This window comes from Ammodytes marinus (assembly GCF_949987685.1).
Source record: "Ammodytes marinus genome assembly, chromosome: 1".
NCBI lineage: Eukaryota > Metazoa > Chordata > Actinopteri > Uranoscopiformes > Ammodytidae > Ammodytes > Ammodytes marinus.
Window position 1 is genome coordinate 9,311,231 of NC_137230.1, and position 21,100 is coordinate 9,332,330.

General features: G+C 41.6%; 2 protein-coding genes across 4 annotated transcripts in view; both read right to left on the reverse strand.

Annotated features, from left to right (window-relative positions):
- Positions 1-1,275: 1,275 nt before the first annotated feature.
- lrrc28 (leucine rich repeat containing 28) lies at positions 1,276-8,813 on the reverse strand. 3 transcript variants are annotated; one of them, XM_080029614.1, is made up of 10 exons: positions 8,718-8,813; positions 5,653-5,901; positions 5,461-5,501; positions 5,216-5,253; positions 4,648-4,785; positions 3,767-3,973; positions 3,562-3,664; positions 3,207-3,379; positions 2,341-2,500; positions 1,276-2,169 (listed from the first exon to the last, which is right to left on the reverse strand). In XM_080029614.1, the coding sequence occupies exons 2-10, from the start codon at positions 5,818-5,820 to the stop codon at positions 2,100-2,102; spliced, it is 1,098 nt and encodes a 365-aa protein (XP_079885740.1). In that variant the 5' UTR covers positions 5,821-5,901; positions 8,718-8,813; the 3' UTR covers positions 1,276-2,099. The 3 variants fall into 3 exon arrangements, with proteins under 3 accessions (XP_079885740.1, XP_079885741.1, XP_079885739.1); XM_080029615.1 differs by lacking the exon at positions 8,718-8,813 and adding an exon at positions 6,407-6,541 and having other exon boundaries at positions 5,653-5,896; XM_080029613.1 differs by lacking the exon at positions 8,718-8,813 and adding an exon at positions 6,407-6,541.
- An 897-nt stretch (positions 8,814-9,710) lies between these two features.
- The window catches only part of igf1rb (insulin-like growth factor 1b receptor), a 44,665-nt gene continuing 33,275 nt past the window's right edge, over positions 9,711-21,100 (reverse strand). The window contains exons 11-21 of the mRNA XM_080028116.1: positions 20,464-20,768; positions 19,790-19,923; positions 19,032-19,191; positions 18,803-18,902; positions 18,131-18,201; positions 17,742-17,971; positions 17,521-17,628; positions 16,777-16,939; positions 15,868-15,997; positions 15,566-15,700; positions 9,711-14,907 (exon numbers count right to left, since the gene is read on the reverse strand). Coding sequence (XP_079884242.1) covers positions 14,367-14,907; positions 15,566-15,700; positions 15,868-15,997; positions 16,777-16,939; positions 17,521-17,628; positions 17,742-17,971; positions 18,131-18,201; positions 18,803-18,902; positions 19,032-19,191; positions 19,790-19,923; positions 20,464-20,768 — 2,077 coding nt within the window. The 3' untranslated portion in view covers positions 9,711-14,366. The remainder of the gene's footprint in view (positions 14,908-15,565; positions 15,701-15,867; positions 15,998-16,776; positions 16,940-17,520; positions 17,629-17,741; positions 17,972-18,130; positions 18,202-18,802; positions 18,903-19,031; positions 19,192-19,789; positions 19,924-20,463; positions 20,769-21,100) is intronic.

Sequence of the window (21,100 nt, forward strand, 5' to 3'; positions counted from 1 at the left end):
GTCCTCATGTAAACTTTCATCATGTTTTCATCATGTTTTGTGTGTGTTTACCCTGTGCTTCTGTTTTTATATGAACATGCAGCATGAGTACGTACGTCAATGTATTATACATGTGCAGTCAGCAGAGATGTGATAGCCCCATAGGGAGGGCAGAGCGGATCAGTCTCACACTTATCTAAATGCACCATTGACCACGGTAATGGAGCCGCTGTGCTTTATGCTTCACTCTCCTTGGCTCTCTATTATCACTTACATACAAGTGGTCTTCCTCTTTCAACATCAACAAGGATGTGCCCTTAGTCGCAAAGATCAATGCATTTTTAACAAGAAATCAAATCTTTTTTTATTCATGAAGCCCAAAATCACAAATAGCCATTTGCCTCAGTGGGCTTCACAGGTTCGTACACAATATGTCAACCTCTACCCTCAGACCGTAAGCCCGACTGAAATCCATGATAATGCTGGACATTATCCGGATGGAACGAGACATGATGTCTCAGAGGTGCTCGATTGGATTCAGGTCTGGGGAACGGAGAGGCCAATCCATAGCATCAATGCCTTCATCATGCAGGAACTGCTGACACACTCCAGCCACATGTGGCCGAGCATTGTCATGCATCAGAAGGAACCCAGGGCCCACTGCAGCAATGGGTCTGAGGATCTCCTCCCGGTACCTAAGGGCAGTCAGGGTACCTCTGGCTAGCACATGGAGGTCTGTGGGGCCCTTCAAGGATATGCCTCCCCAGACCATCACTGACCCACTGCCAAACTGGTCATGCTGGAGGATGTTGCAGGCAGCAGAATGTTCTCCACGGCGTCTCCAGACTCTGTCACATGTGCTCAGTGTGAACCTGTCTTGCTTATTGCCTCTCATTTACACCTATTGTCAGTTCCATTTGCACAACAGCAGGTTAAATTGTTTAAGAATCAGTGTAGTTTCCTAACTTGACAGGTTGATATCCCAGAAGTGCGATGACTTGGAGTTGCATTGTTATGATTTTGCTTTCCCTATATTTTTTTGAGCAGTGTAGTGTAGTTGGTGATATAAATGAAAATTTCATGAGGGCTAAGTGTCCATTTCTATTGTTGAGTGATTTACATGCTGATTTTGTAATTTCAAACACATTAAAACCTTTTTTCGTGCTTCCACTTTAAACAATACTCATTGGTGTAAAACAAAACAAGACACATTAAATGAAAGTCAAACATCAACGTCATCAATTTACTGCCAAAAGTAAGCAAGTAAGTAAGTAAGCTTTTATTTATAGAGCAACGCATTAGAAACATATAATAAATTAGAATTGTACAACAACATAGTAATGATCAAGAGAATCACACAGTGCCTCTGGCGTGTACAAACCTTATTTCCTGTGATGACAGAAACCTTTCAACTCTACTAAGTTGATTATTCGGTGGTTCCAGCAAAATTAACAAAGTGCATTTAAGTTGATCTAATTGTACAAATTGTAGTTTAACAGGTTCTTAACATATAAAACTTTGCTCTTAATTATGTCAAATATCTTTAAAATGGACACCTACACTACAATATGATTGACATCAAAAACTCTGATTCCCTTTGAACAAAAACGTGAGTCTGATTAAATTTTGCCGACACTTTATGATGTCCCAATTGTAGATTCTTAAATGATAACCCTTCAAATTGTATTCATCAACCAGTAAAACAAACTGTTCTACAAATGTCAATACCTCAACGTTAACTCCACAATCAATGGGGTTCTGCAATAAATGTGTGAAAAATGACTGATTTCATAAAAATCAAACAATGCTTCTTCTTTAAAAAAGTGCCCTTTTGTAAATAGTTACTTCAATACTGTTAGTTACTTGACAGAGCTGGTTCATGAGCACATAGGTACACTGTTCACACACAGTAGTTGTTATTTTTAGGAACATCATGTAAGGTTTAAGCACAAGCCATGTGTCCATCATGGTAACCACCAGCACCCACACAGGCTGCTTCTCTGTGGTTCTTAGTATTGTCAGTCAAGCACAGACCATCAAGATCCACACGTATTACAAGCTGTTATCTGTCAACTGCTGGAAAACACACACCAGCCCCAGAGAAAATGTGTGCATGGACCTCATCCCTGGAGGTCAAAGGTCTGGAGGCAGTGACTGGAGCAGCAGTAGGCCACAAAACTCACCGTCGTCCTTTCAGAGGAAACAAGGGAGAGAAAGATGAGCATGCATGTTCAGATGACAAAATGGTATCTTTAAACAGTGTGGCAGAAAAGTGGGAAATTGCTGTCTAGTTGTTACCAGTCAGTAGCAGCTCTGTAGGCATTTCTGAAAAAGAAATTGGAGGTGTGTTTTTGTTCTGACCTGCGGTGCACCCCTGCCAGGGCGGTGTCGCGCAGGGGGAAGAGCTTGGGGTAAATGATGGTGAACATGGCTTGACTGCAGCGGTGGCAGTGTCCCATGGGGAACTGCAGCAGGTCCAGCAGGCTCTTGGGGAGAGTGATGGGAGGCAGCAAGCTGAGGTCTGGAAAAACAGTACAGCGTGTATTTTGTTACAATATGCTGTCAAAGAAACTTTTTTATCAACACTATGATGTTGGTGTTGTGAGTCATTATTGTTTCAGTTTTTTATTTTTCTATTTCTATTTCTTGACTATGTTTTACATTCATACGGTTTCTCACAACAGCTTCCTACCTACAGTACTGTCAGACTTTATTTAATTTAATTTTTTATTTAATTATTTCAGGACAATGCACATTGATAAACATAGTCATTCCAACATGTAAATGTGCCAGATTGTAGCCCAGGGGCTAATTTCCATCTGTTGTCCATAGGCAGGTGGATGTTACAGTAAAACAGCTATACGGCTGCTCCGTATAAAAAAATATTAAACTTAACAAATACAAGTGAAATGCAGATAATATCTTTGCGAGGCACAGCTGGCCACTAATATATACATAGTTATATGGGGTGTACATGTAGTTCCGACCCCAGTGGACTACTTATTGTACCGTGAGCAATTAAGGCATTTCTGAATCAATAAAACTAAACGAATATTTGGCTTCAATTAATTAATACGTTTAGTTATTAGACGTGTAGATGGAAAATGTATAGTAAATGGGTCAATCTTGAGAAAAAAAGACCTTCAAGGTGAACAAGATCCCTCCGCTGTGCTCAATTGACCCGTTCGCTATACATTATCCCTTACATGTGTGTATAACCCTGTCACCTGTTGGGCCGTGCTGGTAGATGCGGTGCAGGGTTCTCAAGGCGAGCTCCTCCAGGGGAACCACACTATCTGTCTGTGTGCCCACCACCTTCACTTCAGCTGGAAGCCCGACCAGAACCTCCCCCAGAGGTTCACCCAGCTCACCCTCCAACGCCTGTGTTGACACACCACACCTGTACAGGAGCAACACAGAGATACAGTCACTCACTCAATTTACTTCATAATGTAACTTCATATCCTCTGTGGTGTATCCATCATGTTAGCTATTCTTTTATAATTGTGTTACACTATTCAGTCAATGGACTGAATTATTTACAATATCACTACGAGTTAGCCGTTTGGCGATGTGCATTACCCGCTGCAACCGATGACCTTGTTATACAAGTAGGACGGAAGGCCCTTCAGGTCTGCATTGTTGTCCACAAAGACAAACTGCAGCTCCCGTGACCTGCCTAGATCTGAAACACACACATAAACAGGTATTAACATTGCCTTTCTCCCTATACTGTATATCTACATCACTAAGGCAACAGGCAGATCTCCTGGGGGGCTCTACTTACCGAGCGGTAGGAAGGTCAGCCTGTTGGCGGCCATGGAGAGCTGGTTGAGGCGGTGCAGCCAGCACAGCTGACGGGGCACGTGGCTCAGCGGGTTGTGGTCTGCTGTCAGGTTCTGCAGAGACACACAGCGGTGCAGGCGCTCTGGGAGAGACATCAACTGGTTCATGGACACGTCCAGAGTCTCCAGCTCATGCAGGTCACCGATCTCTACAGGCGTCAGGCAGACACACATTAGGAAGAGAACCTTTCAAATCACATCTCCTTTTCACAAACAACTTTGAGTGTTGGTGCGATTTACACGAGAGCTTTTATTTACTGAATTATCAGTTACTTTCTACCGCTCACGATTTAACTGTGACGAACTGTGTTTTAAATAGCAATCAAACTCTCTTGGCATAAAAGACAATGACAAACAAAAGAGAACGCAAACGGTCTTCAGTAAAAAATTTCAAAAAATAAATAACGGCCTCCGTCTAAGAGTGTGTGAAAATATGACTAAAGAAGTAAAAGACATTGAACAATAATGGTTTCGATAACTTTTCAAGGTTGGTGATTTTTCAGCAATCAACAGCAATAGTGGATGAATTTCAAGATTAACAATAATTGTGTTTACATGGCTTCTGCATTTTTTGTAAACATTCACTGTGTGGATGACGGACAGCACAGAGATGCTGTTGTCCATGTCTCTTTTATTGCAGATTGGTCCGCTGTTGCCCTCTGCTGGCAAGTACTTTATTGATCTTACAGTATATTTGGTCCGATGTTTTGTCAGTTTGTAAATAGGGATCCTGAAAACAACACTTCGTTAAAAGCTACTTTTTCTCATTGCGTGACTAAATGAATTTTGACCTCATGAGGAATAACAAGCAGTGCGTTTTCACCTGGAGGAAGGCTTTTCAGCTGGTTATTGGACAGCCTCAGGTGCCGTAGAGACCTCAGACGTCCAACCTCTGGACAGAGGAACTGGAGCGCGTTGTTGCTCAGGTCCAGTGACTGCAGTCTGGCCAGGTTACCAATAGCTAGGGAACAAACCAAAGATTGGCCTCATGTACAGTCACCGCCCCGCCATATGTCTCTAGTGTAAATTCTCGTGATTCCCCGTTTAATAGAATTAACCTACTGTATTTTATGTCAGGTCAGTATTTTGTTATGTATGATTTGTACAGCCTTAGCATCTCAGCTTTTTTTTTGTGTGTTTTTTGGTTAGTTTCATTCAATCTTTTTCTTATTTGTCTCGTTAATCTCACCTGAACTGAGTATTTCTTGCCATTTTTAATAGTGTTTAAGCACTTTAGTATGTGTTTTCTTTAATAGCATTTACAAGTAAAAGTAATATAGTCATGCATAGGCAATGTCTTCGATCATAAGAATTTCTCACAGTAAGGCAGAAATGGGCTCTAACGTTGTGAAGTAAAAACTGATTGTCACAAATATCAACGGAGGACTTACCTTCAGGGATAATGACTATGTTGTTTGAGTGCAAATATCTGAAAAAGTGAGAGAAAAAAAAACATCTTCTAATATGAATAGGCCAAACTATTGTTCTTGAACAGCCTTCAGGTGTTTTATTTTAAAGTCTATCTACTGTCCCTATTACACCAGCCAATAATAACCAGTAAACAGACTGGAAACATGGGACGTAAGACATACAAATCACTATCTGTACAACAAACACAGCTCAGTCCAATACTCACAGTTCAATTAGATTTGGGAGCTTCTGAGCAAGATTATCAGGCTGACAGAGAAAAATGGAGAGAAGGAAGACAAATATTTACCCTTTTGTCAAACTTACAGCCATTGCAACATTTGTAAAACAGTTTTGAATCCCGTTCTATCAAGCATTACTATTAACATCAGACAACAACAAACTGCATCAGTGTGAGTACCAGTGTAGTGAGCGAGTTCCTCTTCATGTACAGTCTCTCCAGAAACTGCAGGCCTTCATCCTTTAGCAGTTCCACGGGGAAATTGTACAGGTTTCTGTAGTTCAAAAAGAGGTTTTTGTGGCGCTCCTGCTTGGCCATGACAATAGCCTCTTTCAATTCAGTTGCCATCTCTGAGGAAACCTGTCCTCCCCTGAGGGAGGGAGAAGACTTGGCAGAATGTCCTTGAGTCCTTTATGCCATTAGGCTATCCTGAAAGAAAGAAACAATTAATACCGGCATTTAGAGACAGCCATGTTGGTTTATTTGCCTTTTGCAACTGGGACAAAGCATGCAACGAGATCCTAGGAATTTAACACCTCTGCACCAAAGCTATATCTCTAATTAACATGGCACATAACATGGGCACGTTAGTTAAAATAATGTCAAACAAAACAATGGTGACACACAAGAGCGTACCGTCAAAAAAATATAATACTAAAATCATTTTTATTCTAGCCCATGGTTTGCTGGCAAACTGCTTTCAGTTGACACTCACGGCTGAGCTACCATCAATATATCCAGAGGCTTTTTCTGAGCTACATAGGTCAGACACTTCAAACCAGACTGTAAGTAGCATGCAGCTAGCTGAATACACTTTACTAAAAGTACTGTAGCTAGCTGACATTATGGTTGACTGTCATTCTTAGCATCATTAGCATACCGTGGCTGCTATTAGCACATTACTGTCAATAAGTCGCATAGAAAAGTAATTTACCTTAACCGTGCCGAAAGCATTTTATTCCACTTCTTACCCCACGTATGCTCATAGCACGCCAAATGATGAACGTATGTTTGTGGAAACACATAAGCTACTGCTGTGAGGGGCTGATGAACTGAACAGCAACAGCTATCGGTCATGCTATCGGTAGGTAAACAACGTAAGACGTCACAGCCCCGTATGAGCTCAAAGGTCACGCTCTTCTTCTAAATTCACTGGCCTATTCCAGGTGCTGCCACCTACTGTTACATAATACAATTGCACCTTAATTCATATCGACCGATATCGACGTGCCCAAGTAGTAGTGAGGTGAAACTCCTTTCTCCACGACATTTATTTGACAGCTGTAGTTGCTAGTTAGCCAGCATTTTAAGATTTAAGCTTATATAATGATCATTTCTTATAAATAATACTTCCGCAAGCACAGAGTACAGTAGGCTTACACATTTTTTAATACCCTTGAATCATTTCACCAAAATCCACTCACTGCTTATGTTCCCCTCAGTCGTGAAGAAATTAGGTTACTTCGCATTTTGATCTTAACAGAACACATATAATGGTAGGCTGGTTTAAAACAGTAGCTTATAGTACAGTAGATACACATAACAATTGTGCACTTTTTGAGAAAAGCATGACATTTCTAACACAGTTAGTACATGCCATAAGGTCAGGGGCGGATCTAGAAAAATATTCATGGGGTGGCAAGAGGGTGGCAGGAGATTTTAAGGGGTGGCAACCTGTGGCGGATGTATATACAGTATGCCGATTTAATTAAAGCCATATAAATAAATATAGGGAAAGCCCCCATATTTAGATATGTTGACTAAATAACATAATACTTAATGTATTGTAGCACAAGTGAAGCCTTACATTTAAACAGGTGCCAGACAACATTTTTAAGATTATTATTACCGAATAATTACTACATTACCTGCCTCACAACAAACACCTGCACTAATACACCAGCATGGGGCTCAAAATCTATGCAAATAGGGCTGCAATAAGTACTTAGTTAACAGTGAGTCTTTGGTATTTGTCTGTGTTAATATGAGATACTCCCATCAGATGTCAATCATCAGTCTAACTTGAGTGCAAATATCAAGTTATTCAAATATTCTAGTAATTTACATACAATACAGATAAAATCATTCATATAAATATTGTGTGGCATTTTCCTATGTTTGGTCACAAACAGTGACCTGTTAAACACACTGTAAATGGGAAGAGGTTCAGTAATGTCCAACACAGAAATAGGCCTACTGGTTATTATGAGCAATTGATAAGCACAACCTAAGACTTTAATTTAAAATAGTGTGATAAGAATTAGGAAGTATATCCTTATACAAAGGCCTATAGATAAAATTAAACAAAATAATTAATGAATTTCAAGGGTGTAGGTGATGATTAAACCTTGGTTTAGGACACCTTTTAAATGTGGGGTCTGGGGGTGCCCCCCAGAAATTTTTGAGCATTCATCACTTCATTTCCTGCATTCTGGTGAATTTGTTTGCATCAAGTTTATGTAAAGTAATTGACAACATTTAGGTTCCCAGTGACAACAATAGAATAGAATACAATGCAGTAATATCATGCATTCTGTTTTGCTTTCAAATATTTATTTTCTCCTCTATTGTTAAAAAAAATTGGTTTAGAAAAAAAGAAGAAGTGATTATTCACGTCTATCATTGAGAATGTAGTGGCTGGTGGTATTTTACTAGCCTGTAATCTTCAAATATTCAAAAATAATAAAGTGCAAAATGAGGTTTTAATCCTCATGTACTTCCTTTAAGCTACTAGTGACTAAGTGTGCAGTGGACAGAGGGAGGAAGAGATAGCTTTATTTTATAATTTAGCTTTTTGATTTGTGAGCGTGATCCTCGCTGACTTTTAGACTGACTCGCGCTGTCTGCTCCGTGAGGCTCGAGCCCTTCAGCTGAGCGAACAGCTGTCCAACACGGAGATGAAAAACGAAACTGAAACTTAACTATCCTGTCCTGTCCTGCCTGGGCTGACTTAAGGTGGAGCAACCAAATGTAAATGAATACATATTGTACTAAACTGTAACACAAGTAATGAGTTGTGGAATTTGGATCAGTAGCCTACAGTAGCCTAGTGCACAATCTTCGCTGATGTGAACGTTATTGTAGTTTTTCCGAAGCATTCACGAGTTCATAACGTTATTATTAACCTTTAGTCATTGTCACCACACAGAAGCATAATAACTTTATAGGAAAACTACAACTCCATTAGCCCTGCTCTTTTCTCATTATTGTCATTTCTTCATAGATAGACAGTTGATCAATAATACCTGGAGAGTGTAGTCTCTCCTGTGCTGCTTGCTTCGTTAGTCTAGACTAGAGGTTTGGATCCGTCTCTCGCGCGCCTTCCTTGTATTCAAAATCAGTGCCGTTGGGAGCGGATAGGAGTCTCGGGAGTGGGTCGCGGGGGATCGGGGTGGGGCAATATTACCTGGCTACATTCACTTGCAGTCGGACATTTGAAACTCGCGCTCGTAAATGTCTCTTAACAGCCAGAAATAAATGTTTAATTTGGCGCTGCCAACTGGGGTGGCAGCTGGGGTGGCAAGGCTTTTTTTAGGGTGGCAGTTGCCACCCCGGTAGATCCGCCCCTGCATAAGGTGTATTTTAAGATGTGGAGGGAAGTCAGATTTTGCCTGTGACGCCAAATCCAAGATGTCCGACATTCCGTTGGGTATAATGTTTAAACTCTCATAATTTTGGAACCATGCAATGTAATAAAACATTTAAGATGTCATTTCCAACTAAAGTGGACATGCCCAATCATTTGGTGACACTTTTGAGATCACCAGTGTTTGAGGAAACATATTTAGGTCAAGGTCAAGGTAACAAATTTTGTCCATAATTGCGAACTTTTGCCAGGTGGTGGCGCTACAGCAAATCTCTTAGGGTTACCAAAATCAACGTGGTTGGTCCTTTACCTTTCATGAAGGTTCACAGACAATTTGCCATGATTCCCATTAAAACTGTTTGAGTTATCGTGGTAACAAGGCAAGCCCACGTTATATTCTTTCATAACGTACGCATTAACCTGTACAAAATATATTGTTGTAGGTGGTGTAACAAACAGCTGTAGGGCCTAATGGTAAATGCATCACATTTCTATATGATATTTTGTATAAAGCTCTATCCTATGTTGCAAAGTAACTTGTAGTGTGCCCTACATCTTTACATTCGACGTTGTCGACCCAGTCATATGTAACTGTATGGCTTCTTTACTGTGTTCATAAAGATAACACACTTCCCGACAAAGACAAGCAATAGTTTGCATACATTTTTATTCATCTTAAATCTTGTGTAGAAAAAAAAGAATCAGAGAAACAGACATCCTGTATTCCTTCAGCCAACCACTTTCCACAGTACTCAGAATATATTGATAACAGTAAAGAAAATAATTCTTACAACATCATGTACAAAAGAAAAGCAAAAATGAAACTTCAGTCTAACAGATCATTTCAATAGAAACGCGAAGTCGGAAGGCGATGAATAATTTACACACATTGAAATCTCAGTAACAAATATAGGCCATAGATTTGTAACAAAACGGGGGGAGAAAGAAGAAAAACAAAAAGTTGAGATTTGATCGATCGTTTGTCCGCTCTGTGACGTGTTCCAGTAGTAGAAGCGAGGTGAAAAATCAGACCACAAACACTGAGATACCCATCCTGACCTCACAACAGAGCTAAACCTCCACGCTGATCAGCCTCTTGAGATAACTATTGACCACAACTCAAATCCCTGACACTTCCAGCCAAAAACTACAAACATGCCTCGTAAGGATGGGAAGAAGTGTCATGAAAAAAAAAAAAAAAGAGGTAAGGATGCCTTTTTTTTTACTAGAATTATGTAGGCACGAGAAACAACGCCAAAGTCCCCTTGACAGCAATACAGAGCCGTCTTCCAAGAGAATTCTGTTCACCAACACATGAGGATGAAGCAATATGCATAACACATTGTAAACCAGCTCCTCGGGGACCAGAGGCATAACTATAGCAACCAGCACAGATCATCAGCTAGCTGTTGACAGGCTTCCTTTCACCTGGTTTCACTTATTGAGTATTGTTAACAGTCAACTTCTAGCTTCCAAAAAGCAGTAAGTCAAGTCATACATATGTGATTTGATCATTAACCAGTTTAAACTGTCACAAACTACATACACAGATCACCATGAGCAACTAACAATAGTCCCGTAACATCTCCGTTTACATTTGTATGTGTGCTGTGAAGGTAATTCCAGACCCCTCAAAGACTCCTCTCACCATGTGGATGGGAAAAAAAATATTTAGTCAAATATGGCAGCCAGAGAAGTCCTTACTTGGGAAACAAATTTAAAATCTTTGCTGTTATTTATTCTTTGTGCTGTGGTGAGAGTAGCCTATATAATTTTTCGCTTCCAAATGGTTAGAGGAGTGTTTGAGGTTTCTTGAAATACATTCAGAACATCAGTAAGTGTTGTTAACTAAGGTATTTATTCATAAAAAAAACAAACAAACAGATGAATTGCGATGGGATACGAATGTTACTGCGACACGTGAGAGGCACAAACTGGGGCTGGATTTGAGGCAGTGGGTTTGAGCAGCACACAGGGACTGTGGAGATTGGAAGGGTGAGTAGGTCTCGTTCCTTCTCACAGCAGAGCATCCGACAAGCAAAACCTCTACTCTGAAAAAGACTTGAAACTGTAATAACTAGGAGTTCACCCGCATTCGTCATCATTTCAATCTACGAGGAGCCCCAGGGATAAAAATGTTCTTGCATTTAACCTTTCCCTGCAGGATGGTTTGGTTTGTGGTTTGAATTTGACCATGTTAACAGCACTCTGTAAGATCGTCATAACAGCCGGGGACAATGGAGAACAGAGATGAGATGTTTCCCCCCCCCCTGTACATTTAAATTGATTGATAGAAAAACAAACAAAAAAAAAGAACAAAGTGAGGTAGATGGACGGTTGAAGGGATAACGATATAGCAAAAGAACAGCAAAATATCAGAGGAGGAAACAGACAAAAAATTAATTGTACAGTGATTTACAACAACATAAATAACCAAGTAACATCTGGGATGGGATCCAAAACTTTTCTTTAAGGTGAATGAGCCTTTAATATCTCTTCCACATGTTCCTCTCTGATTGTATGCATATTGCAGTGTGATGCGTTGCTTAGTTAAAGGATGATTAACACAGATGTTCAGAAAATGGATCTGCAGTTAGTTAGTTCTCTAATTTGGTGTGTCTTGCCAAATTTGGATTCCACATTTAAAAGAACATGTTCAAAAGGATAGAAAAGCGTCAACAGCATTTCATCTACCAAGTGTCACCCTCAGCCGTGTATACTACCTTTTCATTCAAACAGTAAAACAACCTCATTTTAATTTCGGCAAGCGTCTACAAACACGTTGATATATTGGAAAAAGATGAACAATGTGGATAAGTCTAGCAGTATACAGAAAACCCCGCTTGATCCGAGAGAAGTTGATTAGCAGAAAGTGAAATTGTCCTACAAACATGCTTTTGAATAAGACTTATTCCATTTGATTCCATTTTGATACATTTGATTTGTACCTTGAACCCAGTGTTACAACACAGACACACATAGCCTACAGAAGCAAACTGACAAAACTTAACAAGAGGTTATCAGACTAATCAAAAACAGAACTGAATTAATCAATACAATAAGCTGTTAGCTTGATAATAAAAAAAAAGAAAAAGGCCATCTGGTTAGCTCGCTTACCCCAATAAACTGATAGCTAAGTCCTTTCTGCTAGCTACCTAGCTGAAGCTAACTTTTGTCTATTTTTTGTCAATTTAATGACTACTAATAAACAAATTACTAAAAAAAGTTCCATGTAAAATTAACTGACTTACTTGAACTATGCTGTTTAGCATTATGTGCACTCGCTGTGTGCTTTTTTGACAATAGTTAGCTTCAGCTGGGTAGCAACTAGCAAGTCAAAAACGCACCAAAACGAACCGAGAGGAATTGAGGGAACAGACAAATTATTAAATGTGTGACAAAACGCAAAAAAAGGAAATACTATAGTGTTCAAAAATAGAATGAGCTAGCCAAAAATGAGCGGATAAACAAACTTAAACTCTAACAAAATGTGTAGGTCTGAATACATATTTTTGCTATATGCTAACAATCAACAAGTTCAGTTATATGTTGAGTTGTCTGATAACCTTTTTTTATGTCAAAATTGGGTCTCCATACAATTAGAGCAGGGACTCATCCCAAAAAAAAAAAAATCTACTTTCAGACTGTTGTAAGAAACACTTCTCTTGAGTTTTGATCAAAGAAAGTTAAATAATGAAGTCAGAGGGACATAGAACCAGACAGAGGTAGAGGTACACAGACACACACACACACGGCTGGATGCCGCTGGGTATGACGGCACAAAAACAGAAAAAAGGAAAACAGAAGAGGATTTAACTTCTCTCTTTGACCTGAGATTTAGTTGGGACTCAGCAGTGACGCTTGGCCCCTTACCTCTGGGTACATGTACTGTATAAACCCTAAAAGGTCAGGGGTCAAGGCATCATAGGTACCATGAGTGTCCTCTAGTCAGATGGGAGGGGAAGTTACCAGTGTCTTAAAACACAAGGCAAACCTTTGTACCGTCACGTCGACACAGAAACAAAAACCAGCCCGGATACACTTAACACGGTTACAAGCATAAAAAAAAAAGAGTTGGACTGTAGTGGAAACGTTCATGGATTCAACCTGAAGGAGTTTTTTTTTCTCTTTTTATATATAGATATCAACTATATTACAACCACAAGAGAAATGAGGAATAGCAGCTTCTTTCTGTACACAATGAATGTCTCCAACTGTAGAAAAGTTAGAAAAGTGACACAAACAACTGGTGCGTACATAAATGCTCTGCCCACGTAGAGATGCTGTAAATGTTGGAGACTAATGACTAAAAAAATACCTTTTTGTATACAACAAGGACACCTCTGAACTCCAAGCAAATCCCACTTGCAAATCCCACTTGAGAGATGTTATGATATAGCGTTAATATTTATTTTTTTCTCTTTATGCTCTTCCCTTTGTAGTCCTTGCTTCAAAGATCATTATAATTTTTTTTGCTTCTTTACTGACTGGATTTGGTGTTTAAACCGTAGCCGAACAGCACTTTGTGAGAGGATGTGGCTCAATTTCAGATAAACTGATGTGACCAAGGTCTCCACAGTCAATATTCAATAGAGTAGAGATGTAGGACCGTAGAGTGAAGTTAATATCCCTTTTTGTTCACAGATTTTATGAATGGCGTAGTAGCAAAAAGTGCCTTTTTTTGTTGTTGCTGCCATTTTCAATCCGGGTTCTCCTGGAGATTGACAGGGTCAAGACTTCAGAAGAGAAACTTTTACAAAAAGTTACATTTTGGCAACAAATTTGGCAGATTTCACCTTTCCCCCTTGATCTCTCTGAAGTGCTTTTCCTTTCGATATGCAGTTCCCCCATAATGCCCGCTCAAAAGCCATCCCAACGCTCCAACGTCATCTATAAAGGCCAACACTTTTTGTGTCCCCGTTCGGAAATACATATAAAAAAGTAACAAACCACAATTTATAAAACAAGTTCAGCAATAAAGAAAGAAATCTCCCTCAAATGATTTTTTCGTCTCTGTCTTAGTTTAACAATTTATTTTTTTTGGTCTTCCCACTCAGCAGCAAGAGGCAGTCTCACGTCTGACAGCCAGCTGTTGGAAACCCAAACTAGAATAATGTCAAAGATGTGTGTGAAGGTACAGCAGAACCCGGGACTCAATGACAGCTTTCTCCACCTGTGTGCGAGTCTTTTGCTCCTCACCGAGTACTAGCCACACCTCAGCAGGTGGAGACAATTTTGCTGCGTTTGATTTAAAAATAATTTATCCCAGCCACCGTGACGCCATGTTTTTGTAGAGCAGAAAGGCCAGTCAGCAGGCAGAGGACTGCGGGAGAGGCATGGTGCGTTCGTTTTTGCGACCTCCGTTCATGTGCGCGTATGGTGGCAGTTCGTCCAGAGACGGCCCTAGCCCCGCCCCTGCTGCAGCGGCAAGGCCCACCCCCGACAGCCCATTGGCCGCCTGCTGGCCGGGGGGCTGCTGCTGCTGCTTGTCTGTGGACGTACAGAGGGGAGAGGAGGAGGGGGAGCTGGGGGCTAACGAGGGCCCGGGAGGAGCCTCTGAGCTGGGTGAAGGAGGGCTCTGTTGGTGGGGGACTGGGGTCTGCTGCTGGGGCTGTGTGGAACAAGAAGAAGTAGAAGGGGGCTCCAGAGGCACGTCCTCCATGTCTTCCATGTTGTCCATATGGGGCTGCTGCTGCGGGGGGGCGTCGGGCGGCTTGTTCTCAGCACTGTAGTAGAAACTGTTCTCCCTGAAGGACGGCTCCTGCTCGTCCTTTATGGTGCTGATGATCTCCCCGAAGGATGGACGCATCTTAGGGTTGTACTGCCAACACATTCGCATCAGCTCAAACCTAAACACACACACACACACACACACACACACAGAAACAAACAAACACAGAGGTTAGCTACGTCTGCACAAACATGCTCTACACATGCTGTAGTAATGACTATGAAGAGGGACAGGCCTTCCAACCGACAAGCCAATATCTACTTTTGCCGAATGTTTGCTGTACGTTCAATTTTTTATGATGGATATACTGTTCATGCAGTTTGACTTTTGATGTTAAAATATAATGCAATTCTTCCTAATTATGCCAAATGTCACTACTAGTTCTCTGTTGGAACACCCTGTGCCTTCACATTTGTTCTCCTCATGACTTCACAGTCTGATGCTTTCTCAGTGTTTTCTTGTTTGTCTGCCAAGCTCACCACTCTTCTGATGTGGATTCATACCAGGGCTGTTTCACATTAAACCCAAACACATGACGGAGAACAAAAGAGCACACAGTGACAGACAGACTGGCTGTGAATGCAGTCAGCACTGGGGCATTGAAATCCCAGTGGCCTGCAGGCTAAAGGGCAGCAGATCTGCTTCACTGTTTGTCTGAACAAATAGGAGTCACTTATGATTTAACTAGCAAAGCAGAAAAGAAAACATGGCAGAGAGGAGCATAGTTGCTTGTCGATAAGAATGTGTGAAGTATTGCAGCTTGTGTTGTGTCTTACAGCATGTCTGGGCAGTTCTGGGGCTTCTCCAGCAGCCCTCCCTCCATGACAAAGCGGAGCACCTGCTCATTGGAAAGGCCTTGGTAGGGCTGTTCAGACAGAGTGGCTATCTCCCACATTACAACGCCAAAAGACCTACGCAGAGGGAGAGAGGGAAGGGGTTCATCGGCACGTCATCCATTAACACTACCAAACCGATAGCATTTCTTCTTCTTCTTCTTTTTAATTTTTTTTTAGAAGCACTGAAGACAGAAAATGAAGCCACCACAAGTGTTTGGCTGTGTTTTTGTGAACCTGCTTACCAGACATCAGAGGTGGTGGTGAAGACCCCGTCCTTCAGGGACTCCGGTGACATCCAGCGGACAGGGAGCAAACCCTTACCACCTTTGCGGTAGTAATCCGTCTCATAGATGTCTCTGGTCATGCCAAAGTCTATGCACACACACAGACACAGGCACACAAACAAACAACCAGGGGAAATGAGGCATGAACAATGTATATCAAACATTTGATAAAGATTATTCAAACCGTTTTTAAAATGCTGAAGCAAAGGTAAGATGTCATCAGGCTTGTTGTTGTTGCACCTGTTCTGTTGTGTGGGGCTTTTTTCCACAAGAGAGCGCTATTTATTAAGATTCCAGGCTTTCATTATTACAAAGAATACACTGTCAATGTTACAGACCTTTTAAAAATGACATTAATCATAATTGTCTTGAGCCTTTCACACACATAGGGTATCACATCCTATTCTTTGATAGGGAACAAGTGTGAAGAACAACATGTTTGCTTCAGTGGATGAAAACTTCTCCCTAAAGGGCTGCCTTTGCTGGGATACAGGTTACCCTGATAATTCCGTTGTCCTAAAGACACTTCCAATTCACGATCACGAACCACACTTTGGAACAGATTGCCATTTAAAATAAGATCTGCTGCCACAACTGATCAGTTAAAGTCATTGGTAAAAACTCACTTATTTTCCTTGGCTTTTATCTCTAGTTGAGAGTGTCCTATCCCAGCAGTGTCTACTAGAACTTTTTGTGTTTTAATTCATTTAAATGTTTGCTTTTACGTGTCTTTATGATGTTTTGAATGTAATGCATTTGACTTATTCTACTGTACAGCACTTGGTCCGCCTCGGCTGTTATAAATGTGCTATGTAAATAAAGTTGACTTGACCCATGTCTGTTCCATAGCCAACAGAGACCTCTTACCTCCTATCTTACAAGTGAAGTCCTCAGCCACCATGCAGTTCCTGGCTGCCAGGTCTCTGTGGACAAACTTGTTGGCGTTGAGGTACGCCATGCCGTCTGCGATCTGCCCGGCCATCTGAAGCATCTTCTTCAGAGGGGGGAGGAACAGGCCTGATGACTGCTGCGCCTGCACACACACAGGCAGGAGGGGGGGGGGGGGGGGGAGAGAGAGAGAGAGAGAGAGAGAGAGAGAGAGAGAGAGAGAGAGAGAGAGAGAGAGAGAGAGAGAGAGAGAGAGAGAGAGAGAGGTTTTCAGTTACCCTAAGAGCACAAACTCTATCTGTGTTGTTTGTTGACATAAGGAATACAATTGCTGCTTTGTAGTTTTTGTCTCGCAGTGCCTGTTATTACAGTGCAGCTTTGGCCAGTAAACACGTTCTTATAGTTCTTACGTTTCGTCACTGGCCATAAAAACCAGACTGCTGATTCTCATTACATCACTCCTAGCGTAAAAAAGGCACAACTGACAGGGGACATTGTCTTCAGGGGAAATTAGAAAATTGTCTTTGTCACGATCAAGCTAACTGTTGAGGGTGTTGTAAATGCTGTACAGATTGTAAATGCTAAAAGGCAAATAGCTATTTGTGATATTGGGCTGTATAAATTAAACTGATTTGAACTGTGAATAAGTGTGCCAGTTCGGGCTTCAGGGCTTTGTTTCTCAGACAACAGCTGGAAGTGAACAATAAGTCATCATTAAAGCACCTCTTTAGGTCGGAGGGAGCGCAAGTAACTCTTCAGGTCTCCTCGCGTCATCAGCTCCATGATGACCAGGGTGGGTTGGCCTTGAGACACCACTCCCAGGAGACGAACCTGCACCAAACACAGCACGCCACATCACCATCAAACAACTCTTCACTGACACCATTGTCTTGTTTTACGAAGCATGTGTATTAAAAGCCACCTAGCACTGTGTTTGTGCGTACCACGTGGTGACAGTTGAACTCCTTCATGACGGAGGCTTCGTTGAGGAACTCTATCCTCTCCCTCATGCTGGCCGACTCGTTGACGGTCTTGATGGCGACGTGTGTCTCCGGCTCGTCTTTGACCACGCCCTTGGCCAGGCCCTCGTACACCATGCCGAAGGAGCCCTGGCCCAGCTCACGACTCAGGGCGATCTTCTCACGTGCCACCTCCCACTCGTCTGGTACGTACACTGCACGGAGAATAAAAAAATGGAGTATGTTGGTCAGTTCATAAGACACTGCAAAAACGTTATGTCTGCACTTATTTTGATTAAACAGCTGCATACACACACACATATACACGCACGCACTCTCTCACACAAACACAAACACACACACACACAACTCACTTTCTGCAGCGCTGAAGTACTCTGGGTTGACTGAAGCGTACAGGACTCCATTTCCAAGCCCGTCACTGTTCCTGAGCAAAACAAAGATAAAAAGTGTTAACAGACACACTTTACCTCCACACCCACAACCACACGCATGTACGCATATTTTTGGGATCTGCATGGTGTACAATCATACCTATACTATTTTGAGTTACCAGAGGATATTGGCAAAAATACTGGAAAATACTGATTCAGCATGGCAGGAGCTTTTATAATTACCTGTATAAACTCATAAATAACTGCATTGTTTGAATTACATCATTTTCTTGCGGGTGAATATTTTGCCACCACAAACTCAAGAGGGAGCCAATCTTAAAACAGTGCTAATATTTGCTTTATGTGCCACTTAGTCTTATGGCCTTTTAATTGGTTGAAGCATTTTGCTTTGGTTTGAGACTGAATAAGGATCATAAAGTGACCACACTGACCATTAGCGTAAGGTTGAAAACATGCAGTATATTCAAGAAGAAGAAATCAAATGTGCATTTCTTAATATGTTTTCCTTATATTCTCTGAAGGTCCCTGGTGGTCTGGCTTGGTTAGGTTACTCAGTTTCAGTAAAAAGTTGAATACTATATTTAAACAGGCGTTACATACAAATCTAACTTGAGTACATATAGAAACACACACCTTTTCTTGTTCAGGGCAACCATCAATGAGGCCAAAGCAACGAGGAAGACAACGACGACAATAGGAACCACGATCACAGCGTAGAAGACGTTTTCATATCCTGTTGGGTCAAACATTTCCATTTGCTTTAATTAGTGCTGTTTGCATATTTTTTGACGTTAGCAAATTGGTGTACTGTAGCAAAGCAGTGATGAAGTGTTTTAAAACATGGGGAGGTGTTAAGCCTTACGTTCAGCCACATAGAGATCCATCATATGTGTCCAGGAGCCGTTGCCAGCCAGAGACGTGGCTCTCACACGGACAGAGTAGTTTCCGGGGCCGAGGTTGGACAGCCGAACGCCACGCTGGGTTTTATACAGTTGAGCAGACACACATTCGTGCTTTTCGGTCTGACACACACACAAAAAAAAGAAAGCTAGTCATGCACTGAATTTTACAAATACAAAAAAGAATCCAAGACCTGTTGTTTATTGTCTTTATTGTGCAATAAAATTATTCCAAGATTAATTTTCCATCACCCTTAACCAATAATAGGGTTAGTTTGGGTCAGTATGTACCAGTTTGATCATTTCTTGCCACTTAAACTGGGTCAATCTTTTCTGCGTGTAATGTTTTTTTTGAGTCCATGACCACAAGTGTTTCTTTAAAACGAGTATGGATCTACCTTGCACTACTGTCAGACCATTAGGTATTAGGTTACGCTTTAATGTTGCATTTATTACAGCTTTATTTACAGCTTGGTATTCTAATACAATAGCCTGGAGTTCAGGCTGTAAATTGTATGTACAACATATATCACACTAAGTGATCCCACTATGATGTACTTTACAATCTACAAAATGAGAAGGCAACAGCCTTATTTTTTCTATGAAGCAAACGTAATGTAGTGTTCTGAATGAACATGCTTCTTGAGTTCATTTCCTGGCTTCCCAGTTCATGTCAGGTGAACAACTCGTCCTCAGTTAGATGTTCAGAGTGTTGTCTTACCTCGGAGGCCAGTTTGAACTTGATCTCATACATGAGGATGAGTCCGTTGGGGTGATGTGGCTCGGGCCAGCGCAGAGACACAGAGTCCTCATGGCCCTCCCAGGTCACTGGGCCGGGGATGTCGTCAGCCTTTTCTGGAAAACCACAGGAAGGACAGGTTACCGTGGTGAATTTCTGCAACAGCCTTGTGTTTCCAGCCTATTTTTCAACATTCCCCCAGCTACATTCCAGCAGAAATACACAGCAAGAGGACTACTGTAATTACACCACTACACCGTGCAAGTCAAATGTTATGTCAGGCAGAAACTTTATATATCCAAAACGGTCATTTTTCAGGAAACAATAAAAACAATGTATTTTTAAAACAAATGTACTCTACGCCGTCAATTCACAAGCTCTTTTTGCTACTTTTCACTGGTTAAAACTTTATAAAACACACACACACACACACACACACACACACACACACACACACACACACACACACACACACACACACACACACACACACACACACACACACACACACACACACACACACACACACACACACACACACACACACACACACACACACACACACACACACACAGAGAGGTGAAGTGTGAGAGATGTTTGAAGAAGAACATCAAATGCCTGTGCTTTATGTTTAATCATATCCCTCCTCCTCTAACCTGCAGGCTTGGTCCTGGAGAAGACGAACTCTGCGGCACTGCAGCGTTGGACCTGTCGGTTGCAGGCGTGGACGTCGATGCGGTAGACGGTGAACGGCTGCAGCCCGGTGATCTGAAGCTCGCGCTCCGTCACAGACTGCTCCACAAAGTCAAACTCTCTGTCGGCCGGCGTGGCCTCGGTCACACTGCTGTTACCGGAGGGCTGCAGAGGAGGGACAGTGCTGCTGTTGGCGAAGAGACGGTTTCGGCGCGAGTGAGTGGCATTAGCGATGCCAAAGAGATCTCTACGGCGACGGTCTGGTGGCCTGCACGGGGAGAGGAAGATGGAAGAGGGAAAGAAGGAAGGGAAGGATGGAGGGAGGAGACAGAAGACAGTTTTATGATGAGAATGGAAACATCGAAATTCTGTTGAAGTTGCTAGTCCTCCTCATTCCCACAAATGCTACACAAACATCTGAACCAAACTGGCAAAAGGCAAATCAACATAACATTAACGAAAACTTGTAATGCCAGATGACGTGGAGGTATTCTGTTGAAACAAAATCCTTCCTTGTTCAACTCATTGCCACCTGACCTTAACTTAAGGAGCTGAGATGAAACTAAATGAGTTGACAAACTGCTTGGTGTTTGTTTTTTT

Bases quoted from the DNA above. Each gene is read 5' to 3' on its own strand.
- lrrc28 (XM_080029614.1), bottom strand. From the start codon at position 5,820: ATGGCAACTGAATTGAAAGAGGCTATTGTCATGGCCAAGCAGGAGCGC. The intron at 5,254-5,460 runs GTGAGTATTGGA...TCACTTTTTCAG, and splicing joins CTCCCAAATCTAATTGAACT to ATATTTGCACTCAAACAACA. The intron at 3,974-4,647 runs GTGAAAACGCAC...TGACGCCTGTAG, and splicing joins GCTGAAAAGCCTTCCTCCAG to AGATCGGTGACCTGCATGAG.